The 10,597-nt window shown below is 37.6% G+C and overlaps 2 protein-coding genes across 2 annotated transcripts; one reads left to right on the forward strand and one right to left on the reverse strand.

Annotated features, from left to right (window-relative positions):
- On the forward strand, positions 1–3,471 carry LOC111199206 (obg-like ATPase 1). Its single transcript, XM_048736598.1, has 12 exons — positions 1–280; positions 467–634; positions 736–859; positions 1,005–1,096; positions 1,214–1,312; positions 1,400–1,513; positions 1,831–1,895; positions 2,000–2,116; positions 2,193–2,268; positions 2,393–2,485; positions 2,883–2,933; positions 3,133–3,471. The coding sequence occupies exons 1-12, from the start codon at positions 194–196 to the stop codon at positions 3,229–3,231; spliced, it is 1,185 nt and encodes a 394-aa protein (XP_048592555.1). The 5' UTR covers positions 1–193; the 3' UTR covers positions 3,232–3,471.
- Positions 3,472–8,821: 5,350 nt separating this feature from the next.
- LOC106448928 (CDP-diacylglycerol--glycerol-3-phosphate 3-phosphatidyltransferase 1, chloroplastic) lies at positions 8,822–10,432 on the reverse strand. Its single transcript, XM_022688690.2, has 6 exons — positions 10,041–10,432; positions 9,818–9,915; positions 9,701–9,751; positions 9,501–9,614; positions 9,369–9,425; positions 8,822–9,288 (listed from the first exon to the last, which is right to left on the reverse strand). Exons 1-6 carry the CDS (start codon positions 10,333–10,335, stop codon positions 9,091–9,093), a joined length of 813 nt encoding a protein of 270 aa, XP_022544411.1. The 5' UTR covers positions 10,336–10,432; the 3' UTR covers positions 8,822–9,090.
- Between the last annotated feature and the right edge of the window lie 165 nt (positions 10,433–10,597).

The raw sequence follows: 10,597 nt of genomic DNA on the forward strand, positions 1-10,597 counted from the left end.
TAATTTTGGGATAACGCAATGGATCAACGTAAACCGGGAAATGTCCGTCGGATTTAGACCGGTCCGTGAAGCAGCTGAGCAGAGCAATCTTGTCGTTTAACTTTAACCTCAGAGCGTCGTCGTCTTAGCTTCGTTTATCAGCTAAAAGCCCTAGCGAAAAACTTTGTAAGCTTCGCGTCTCCTGAGAGAAACTATGCCTCCGAAAGCGAAAGCGAAGGATGCAGGTCCAGTAGAGAGGCCTATCCTTGGCCGTTTCTCTTCTCACCTCAAGATCGGAATCGTAATTCATCTCTCTCTCTCTCCCTCTTTTAGAATCGTAATTGATTTGAAAGTGTGTTTCTTTACTTATCCGGGTAGAGATCTATCAACTCTACATAGGAAATGAACATTTGTGATTGGTTAAACATATGATTGTGAATCATGATGATGCATGTAACTCACTCACTCTGGATTCGTTCTTTCGCAGGTTGGGTTACCAAACGTGGGAAAGTCAACACTTTTCAACACACTAACGAAGCTTTCAATCCCAGCTGAGAACTTCCCCTTTTGTACCATTGAGCCCAACGAGGCACGCGTCAATATCCCCGATGACAGGTTTGATTGGCTTTGCCAGTTGTACAAGCCCAAGAGTGAGGTAACAAAAGCTTGTTACTTTACTTTCATGACTTGCTCAAATCATGTATGTCTATGTGGCTCGAAGCTTGACTTATGTGTCCTATTGTGTGGTTGTCTCAGATTCCAGCTTTCTTGGAAATTCATGACATTGCTGGCCTTGTTAGAGGCGCTCATGAAGGGCAGGGACTTGGAAACAACTTCTTGTCCCATATTCGTGCCGTTGATGGGATCTTCCATGTCTTACGTATGCCTTTTTCATTCATTCCTCTTTCTCTTTTTTTGTTTCTTTCTCCTAGTGTTAGCTTAGTTTTAGTGTGATTTGATACATAAATTCAACTGTTCATGCTGCCTATACTGTGTTGAATAACTTTTCGACTAAACTTGTGCAGGTGCGTTTGAAGATCCTGATATTATTCATGTTGATGATATTGTGGATCCTGTTAGAGATTTGGAGACCATTACTGAAGAATTGCGACTAAAGGTTAAAAACAAATCTGTTATATTAATCTCTGACGTCCTAATTAAGTTGTCTGTTACTCTGTTTGTTTGATATTGTTGTTTGGTTTAACGTACTGAACTACTTTGGGTGCAACTTTAGGATATTGAATTCATTAAAAAGAAGATTGAAGATGTCGAGAAGAGCATGAAGAGGAGCAATGACAAGGCGCTTAAAGTTGAACTTGAGCTCTTGCTAAAGGTATGCTATGCTTCTGAAATTCTATCCACGCTGGCTGTACTGTGTGTTATTAGTTGGCTTTAAAATGACCCTACATCTCGAATACAGGTGAAAGCTTGGCTGGAAGAAGGAAAGGATGTCCGTTTTGGAGACTGGAAAGCAGCTGATATCGAGATTTTGAACACTTTCCAATTGCTTTCCGCAAAGCCCGTTGTTTACTTGGTGAGTAATCTTTAATGTTCATCTTTTTTTTGCAATCATTTTCTCTATCAAGATAGATTATTTTGCTTCTTCTTGCAATTTTGCTTCAATAAATCTTCTCGGCTTAGCTTACAAAATATCTATTTTCTGACTTTCTTCTTGACACTGTTTGCTTGTAAATTTAACCTACAATATATTCTTTAGCTTTTCTAATCTCTATGCTGTACAAGTTTGTTTAAACTAAATGATTCATCTCAGCGGAACTGCGGAAAAATTGTAAAGTCATGTTGTTTGGAATTTTTTTATGATCACTGATTGGTTTGAAATTTAATTTACAGATTAACATGAATGAGAGAGATTATCAGAGGAAGAAAAACAAGTTCTTGCCAAAGATTCATGCTTGGTACTTACATATATCCCTTCACAAACTATGTTGAATAATAAGTTAACATTTTACCCCTCTGCACCGACGCATTTGCTGAAACTATTTGTTTCATCGTGATATAGGGTTCAAGAACACGGTGGTGATACTATGATTCCTTTCAGTGGTGTTTTTGAAAGGACTCTCGCTGATATGCTCCCAGACGAAGCAGCAAAGTATTGTGAGGAGAACAAACTACAAAGGTTAGTAACAAAACAACCGCAAATGAGTTGGATGTTTTTCTTTATGAATCATTTAAGTGATTGCTTCCTTTGACAGTGCTCTTCCGAGGATCATCAAAACTGGATTTTCAGCCATTAACCTCATATATTTCTTTACAGCGGGACCTGATGAGGTATTTAAATTCCACTTTACTAGTAATTTATTTGAGCTATATTATAGTGTATGGCAAAGTGTTAAATTGGTGCGTTTGCTTGTTCTAAAAATACATCCATCAATGATATTTTTGTGTTGTGTAGGTGAAGTGCTGGCAAATAAGACGTCAGTCAAAGGCTCCTCAAGCTGCAGGGGCCATTCATACTGATTTTGAGAGAGGATTTATTTGTGCCGAGGTTTCCTTCTTCCTTCTTCTCTTTTCTCTTTGATTCTTTCTCAATTCATCACCGTTTTTCCCTACCCTAAAAATTTGCCAAGCCTTTGGTTCCTCCAGGTTTTTTGATGATCTGTTTCTATTGAGAAGTTTCCATAATCTTTCTCTTGTTTTCCCGGACATTATCAGTGTCTGCATAATAATCTCATATTCATCTTGGTGTTAGTTTCCTGTTAATTATTTGGATCTTTGCACACACTCCTGTAGATCTCAAAAGTAGAATCATAATGGAAACCATTTATAAGATTCATCATTAGTTTCACAAACAAATCAATAGTTCACGTGAGTTGAATGCTTTGTTTCTTTTTGGAATTCGATGTGGTTTAACACAATGTTGTTGTTGTTGTTGATAATCACAGGTCATGAAATTCGAGGATCTCAAGGAACTTGGCAATGAAACTGCAGTCAAGGTACTTTGTCTAATACTCCATTTCCTCATCCCATGTCTTAAGTTTTCTGGAATAATTAGCCCTCTAAAAACAGACATGAAAATGAAAAGAAAGCTCTCCATCTTGCAATGTATTCTCTCGCATGCTGATGCAGATTCTATATGAATCCCATATTTGATATAGCCGAGTCTAAAACTTCAATCCTATAAAACTAATGCAGGGGGCAGGAAAATACAGACAGGAGGGGAAAACATATGTTGTTCAGGACGGAGATATCATTTTCTTCAAGTTCAACGTTTCCGGTGGTGGCAAGAAATGAGATTCCATCTCGTCTTCTACTACCTATTTCGAGATCTTGAAGCTTTATACAACTTCGAGAGATGAACCATACTGTATTTACTGTTTCCGACAGTTGCAGTTTTTTATTGTCTTACTAAACACAAACAAGTATCTGTAACGTTTACTCCTTTCTGCAGTTATCTAAGACATGTCTTTGCCTTGAGCCTGGTGTATTTGTAGAACTCCCTTTCAATAATCAGAAACAAGTACCTTAAACCAAGTAGGTTACACATTCTAAAATTTTGAAAAACACCATCATGAAAGCGCACATACACACATACGTATACACTATTATAGTTTCAAATGAAAATAATCAAATGCATAATGAACAAACTGATGGATATTGGTGTCACAAACTATATTCAATTCATATAACAATGTGATTCCAAAAATATTGGTGTTTTGATATGAAGAAAGGAAGAGTCGATGGTCCACACAAACAAAAAAGCGGGGACTAGCTGCTTCTCTCATCGAGCGTATACCAAAGAGAGCGTGAGGAGGAGGTTGATGATTGTTTTTGTGTATCTTTGTGTGTGTGTGAGAGAGAGATGAACAGATGTGTCAAAGCAGATACAACAGATGGTTCGGTTCAACCGGCAAGAGGCTGATGAGAAAGCAAACGAGATCTCAATCTCCGCAAGCGCATGTGAGCTTCTTTTTGTTTATCACTTGCATCCTTTTGCCAGGGCTTCACACTGATTCCATTTGTGTCTGTGTCTTCAGAGACTACTTGACGCAGCTGAATGCAAGTAGAATTAACCACCTTCAATCACAAGATGACATTGTCACCTCCATGAAAGACTCTGTGGCTAAGGATCTCCTTCGTGTCTCCAACAACAAGAACGCCTACAAAAAGCTCTCTAGAGTCTCATCACTGAGGTATCTACCTATCTATCTTTGTTGACATAGTGTCCTTACAGTTACCACTGTATCTTGTATATAGAGTTTGTTGCGGCTGAAAGAGCCATCAGCAATAAAGTTGTTGAATCAATCATAGAGGATGCTAAGAAGCATTATGCAGAGAAAGCCAAAGTCGCGTCGCCTAATAAAACCATTGAAGAGAAAGTGTTCCTCCCTCCACCTCCTAATCCTAAGCTCCCTGATTCCCACGACCTTCACTGGTAAGCTTAGCTCTTCCATCGTATTTATCTCTGTTTCTTGTATGTTTACGGATTATTCATATATACCAAAAATTTGATTGTGTGTCTGAATGGTGAAGCTGGGGAGGGGTGGTGGAAAGATTGTCTGCAAGAATACTTTAGACATTGACTTCAGAAAGAAGCTTCCTCAGGTTTGGGATATGTTCTTTTCGTTGGAGCTCCTGAAACCTCCAGGGCATGATCCTACCAAACATAATACCACGATTTACTTTCAGCTAGGTCACCAATCCTTTCAGTTCAAACACTAATCCTGGAGTTTTAGACACATATGTGACCGAAAAGTTAAACACTTAATATAGATAATCAAATCAATTCATTTATAAAATTTTACATATACCATAAACAAAGGAAAATGTTTACGATAATATTTTATGCTCGCCAATAATTCCATATTTTAAATCAATAAAGTAATTAGTTATGGCTGGTTCGGTTCGACTCGCTCTTTGTCTTTTACCCTGAGATTTGATCGGTCATCTTCCGTTGCTTCTTGGTGTTCGGCGGTTGCTTCATAGTTGACGGAATAATATTGCCGGTCATTGAAGCCTTGTACTACATTTGTTTGTGCTATTCACTATAAGGGGCAGTCATCTTTAAGGATTTGATGACCTTCTATCTTTGGCTTTCAAGGTTTTGTTTGTTTTGAAGACTCTGTTTGATGATCATTGTGTAAGCGTTTTTAACTTTTAGAAACGGGTCCAACTTCCGCTTTTCTTAATTGTTAGGTGATGTTCATGTAATTTCCTTTTGTTAGGGCTTTAGTTTCTGGGAAACCTTTGTCCAGCTTTGTTTCCAGAGACACTTATGTGTGCTGCTAGCTTTGTATTTCACCCATGCATCTCACCGTTTGTATCCCTCTATGTTTGAATGAATATAGTGTTTAAAAAAAGTATATTAGAGGCTTAATGCGCAACACTTTTTATTTCTGAGAACACTAATGATCTAGCTTTCAAAAAGCCCATTTGAGTACCACTATTAAATAAATACATTTAAGTTTCAAACATAACAACAAGATCCACTGTAGCACAAAGGATTATTTCAAAAAGAAGATTAGGACTTGGGTGACAAATATTCACCTCTCTCTTGAAATCCGGGTTCGATTCCCGGCAGTGGAAATTTTTTTAATTTTGAAAAACTTAACTAATATGTACTTGTTTGTTTTTCCAAAACCGACAAAATTGTGATATAAGCTATAGACTTTACCGTTACATATTTGTTCTGAAAATAATGCAGGCTGAGGATTTAGCTCAATGTGTGAAATCGGTTGTTAGTTTAAGTGGCGAAGGTGATTTCACATATCCAACCGACTCTTTTCTCTTCATTATTCTTTGCTAATCGATTCCTTATTTATATTTTGACAACATATATTTTTAGGTCTCATTCATTCTTTGTTATTTTCTCCTAGCAACTATTTATATTATATATATTATATATTGTCATAATGTTTGCTACCTGGTAGCTGGTTTAGAAAAGATGGGCATGAATGTCCATAGCATGCTCCGGCAATTTACAATCTAATTAAGGAAACATGTTTTTGATTGAAAATGCCCTTTTAACGTCATTTTCTACTAGAATATTATTTGAAAAAATCGCACTGCAAGATTTGTTTTCACGAGATATACACTCAGACGCATCCATAGACTATTTGATGAGAAGAATAAATGATACTCCCTAGCTTACCTTTAAAACACGGAGTCTGTTGCATGCTTCTTGTGAAAAAGTTCTGTGTGCCTACGAATTTGCATTCTTGTTAAGGTCAGCTACGGATTCCCCTAAATAATGGTTATAAAATAATTTTAACTAGATCAATAGCACAACCAGAGACTTTCAATGCAAGGATAAAAAACAAAAAACTTACTTTAAGAAACATATCAATGGATCTGTAGATCCCATCATCCGCGACATGCACGTAATCAAACAAAATCTCTATCAAGGCCGTAATCTTGTACAGACTCCGGAACGGGTCTGATGTGTTCTGCCAAATACGCATCTCTGATCTGATCCACTTTAAGTGATGAGCTGTGGCACGTTGAAACAATCACACTCTCGGTCTCGGTCTCGTTCTGGTAACAGCAGTTATTCATTTTTTTTTTTCAGAAACCGTGTACTGAATCTCGTCGAACACCTTGTGAAGTAGAAAAGGCTCTCCATCAATGACAATTGTGAGAAAATACTGCACATCCATAAGATCAAAGCGAGTCCTTCATTTAAACATATATTGCAAAAAAAAAAAAAGAAACAAACTTTGACATCTAGAGAGAAAACAGAACCGGCCGGGTGGTAAGGATTTGAGGAAGCTGGTGGGAGGAGCAGATAGATTGAGGGCTGTCCACTACACACACACTCTCTCTGGTTCGGGGTAAACCTTTCAAAAACTTAGCCTTTGGGGAAGTTGTACGTGAAAAAGCCGAGAGGGTTGTGTGGCACAGAGCTCCATAAAGACTCGATTATAGTCTATTAGGGACACACACACACTCCCTTAACTAAATGAGATATGTTTTATATCTAATCTTTTAACACTAACCACCTTCAAACTCTACTTTCTACTATAAACAATTTCAATTGTTTTGATCCACTTTGTCACCACTACTTTTTGCTCCCTTTTGTTTCCGCAGACATTTTTTCTTAACAAAGTTTCAGGAAATATACGACATAGTTGTTTGAGTTTGGACCAAAAAGTACCCACTAGCAGCAACCAAACGGCAAAAATACAGAGTAAATGCATCTTTTTGTTGAACACCTTTCTTAATAACTACTATTAACATCACTGTGTTTTTATAACCTTTAAAAATACCTTTAACTCAATTTTTTTTGTGTGCTATGTTCTTGTTGGACTTCTTTCTCTCGATTCCTTTGGTTTCTATCACTGCTCATAATTCCAAATTGATGATGTGCAAATTTTTGTTACACATTATGATATAAAAATTGTCACTTATATATACTATTTTCTGAACAATAGACGGCTTCTCCGGTATGAGAACGGCATCTCCAGTTTGGTCTTTTCCGAAGCTAACTGTGTGGTTTTAGCAGCTTTGGACGATTCGTTTGGAATGGTGATTAATATAATATTAATATAATATTATTAATGGGAATGAAGTATTTTTTTCAGACCTCTAAAACCAGTTCTATTTTTATGTTAGAAAAAAGATCTCACGTCGAAAATTTAAAAAGACATGATATATAAAAGACTTTGAAATTATTTTTATTGCCGATTAGTTTTAAGTTGGAATCTCATGAAACTTAATATAATAGCAGAGTCCATAAACCTAGGGATCTTGTAGTTAGGTCCATGTATTTGGATTTTTTCCAACAAAATCTTCTTGAATTTTTGCTTCTTGTTGCAGTTTGTGGTTAATTTTCCGAATGAAGACATCAAATTAGTGGAAGTAACCTATGATAACCCAAAGATTTTCCGCAATACCGTCATTACCTCACTTAAGTTTGAAACAACAACGGGTAGAACATCAACTTTTGGGTATGACGCGGGTAAGAAGTTTGTGCTAGGTGGGCCAAGGCTTGTTGGATTCCATGGAAAGGAAGGTGAAGCTATTGATGCTCTTGGAGCTTGATAAGAGATTCATGGGGTGATTATGGTATCTACGATGGTGTGAAGAAGATAAAAATAGGACTCTATGAGGAAGGTATAGCCTTTGTCAAGTTTGTGTACATTAAAGGCAATGGCCTTGTAACTGGTGATGACCATGGGAAGATAACTTCACTTGGAGCTGAAGAGGTCATTTTTCTAATTAAAACAACAACTAGAGTTTTGTTTCAAATATACTTTACCTTTAATATTTTCACTTACTATCTTTGTTTAACCTTTGAACCGTTTGCAGATTGTGCTTGAGAATGGTGAATATCTAACAGGCATAGAAGACTACTATAGACCTATACCTGGTGCACCATTTGGAAAGACTGTGTTAAGTTCAAGACGAACAAAAGGGAGTCACCTCTGTATGAATTGGATTCCGGTAAGAAATACTCGTTTGAGGAGAAAGGCCACAAGATCACAGGGTTCCATGGACGAGCTACCGCCGATGTTATCTACAGTATGGAAGCCATTTCCAGGACAATCTAGCTGATAATCTGCTAGTCACATATACTGAAGTTCAGTAGGAGATTGGTGTCTGTGTTTCCCCTTTATGAATAAATAAATTTCAATGAAGAGATTGACATGTATTTCTCTTTATTAATAATAATATTACTTTCAATATATTGGTGGTGTGTAAACTCTTTTATAATTTTTGCTATTCTTGTTTCTTTTGAGACCCTTATACTTTGTGTATATTCTTTATTCACTATTTTAACAAAAAACAAACACTAATAATTTTGTTACAGAAATATCACACAAAATTACCCATATTCTGTGTACAATAATCTTCTATTCTCTTTTTAATAATAACAAAAACATCATACAAGAACATTTTTTTCAATAAAATATTATTAATTAAACAAGAAGCTGCTAAGTGCAGAGCAGAGCAAAACCATCTAGCATATTCTCAAACTACTACAACTGCTTCATTACTACCTGCTGTTCAATCATTTCCCCCACAAGATTCCTGCTCAACAGCATATTCAAATCTTGTGCTACTGTACAGACTATGAGCGAGACACTCCATCAATGCTTATATGCAAATGCAGGTTTAAAGCAAAACAAAACCGATAGATAGATAGATTACAACCTACTTCAGCAGTACTTTCCATATCATCCTCATATAAACGAGTAAAGACCAAACCGATAGTCCTGCTGATACATAAAGCAACCCAGCACCGGAAGCTACGAGCCATCCAACGCTGAGGTCCCGGCTTGCGAGAAGTATGGTTAGTGCTGTCATCTGCGTGGCGGTTTTCCACTTTCCCAAGTTGTTAACCGCAACGGCCTGTGAGCATCAAACAAACACACAAAAAAAGCTCTTACATACTACAGTACCAGAGAGAGATGCTGGTGATCTAACTTTACCTCTAGAAGCTTTCCATTTTGAGATGCAGCCCATTCTCTCACTGCGGACATTGTAATCTGCATAAAGACAAATGCAGGATACGCCATTTAGACATTAAGGAGAAAACAATCAAATTTTCCTACAGATCTTACCTCTCTACCAATGATTGCAATAGACGGTACCGTTAGTAACCATGGGACTGGTCCTAACACAGCAACGTCGATAGGTTTTGTACACAGTGAGATGAGTGTAGCTGCGACCATAAGCTGAAGACACAAGATATAAATCAGAATCTAACAATAAACCTCACGTCTACTAAAAATAAAGCTTGTGATTAGAAAAGACCTTAGACCTTATCTGCAACAGGATCCAAAAACGCTCCAAACGCAGAACCTAACTTCATCTGAAACGCACACCGTCAAGATTGCAACTTAAACACAGAGACTGATAAAAAAAAAAAAAAAAGTACCTTGCGTGCAAGATAGCCGTCAAGCCAGTCAGTAACGGCTGCTGCAACGAAGATGCTTGTGGTGGCAGTTGCTCCCCACCAACCATCAACGTAGAACGCTACAAGCAACAACACAATCCCAAAAGAAGTAGTGAGAAGCAACAACAAAAAGGTGAAGACTTTAACATGAAAAACACAATCAATCCCGAAAAGACTACAACTTTACAAGTGTAGAGAGGCCTACTTGCGACGAGAAGTGGAACGGCAGCAACACGACAAAGGGTTAAGACGGTGGGCAGTGTAAGAACTTTGGAGGAAGAGGAGGGTGGTGGTGGGTATGAAGAGGAAGAGAAGGAGGGTGTTACGCGGTGGTGGGGACGACATCGCTGAACCCTAAAGGTTATAGCTTTTTGGGAGGAGTGACGGGGAGCGAAAACGCAGCCTGAGGAACGGCTAAGATGCGCCGCCGGGGAAGAAAGACGTAACGTGCGCCGCAAATTGAGGTCGACGATTAAGGAAGCAAGGCTGGATCTGAGCATGGCCGATTTGAGCTTTTTGATTTTTGATTCAGTAATATCGAAGAAGCTGAAGTTGAATAAAGCTAAAATAGATAAAAAAATAAAACCACTGTTTTGAAAATCAGACTCACTCGACCATTAACCGGTTCAACCAGGTTTTCTATTTTTTTCTAGCTAATTAAAAATAGGGCTTATTTGTGATATAACCAAAAAAAAAAGTAAAATTAATTTTGTAGAAAGAGGTTAGAGAGAGATAGGAAGAGAGAAGAGGAGAGAGGATGTG

The sequence above is a fragment of the Brassica napus genome, chromosome A7 (genome assembly GCF_020379485.1).
Source record: "Brassica napus cultivar Da-Ae chromosome A7, Da-Ae, whole genome shotgun sequence".
Lineage (NCBI taxonomy): Eukaryota > Viridiplantae > Streptophyta > Magnoliopsida > Brassicales > Brassicaceae > Brassica > Brassica napus.

What these genes read in the sequence shown, in the direction of transcription:
- LOC111199206 (XM_048736598.1), top strand. Translation starts at nt 194, where the DNA reads ATGCCTCCGAAAGCGAAAGCGAAGGATGCAGGTCCAGTAGAGAGGCCT. An exon ending in CTGAAGAATTGCGACTAAAG is followed by an intron (nt 1,097 to 1,213) that starts GTTAAAAACAAA and finishes GTGCAACTTTAG; the next exon opens with GATATTGAATTCATTAAAAA. An exon ending in TTACAGCGGGACCTGATGAG is followed by an intron (nt 2,269 to 2,392) that starts GTATTTAAATTC and finishes TGTGTTGTGTAG; the next exon opens with GTGAAGTGCTGGCAAATAAG.
- LOC106448928 (XM_022688690.2), bottom strand. Translation starts at nt 10,335, where the DNA reads ATGCTCAGATCCAGCCTTGCTTCCTTAATCGTCGACCTCAATTTGCGG. An exon ending in TGGATCCTGTTGCAGATAAG is followed by an intron (nt 9,615 to 9,700) that starts GTCTAAGGTCTT and finishes TTGTGTCTTCAG; the next exon opens with CTTATGGTCGCAGCTACACT. An exon ending in AAAATGGAAAGCTTCTAGAG is followed by an intron (nt 9,289 to 9,368) that starts GTAAAGTTAGAT and finishes TGATGCTCACAG; the next exon opens with GCCGTTGCGGTTAACAACTT.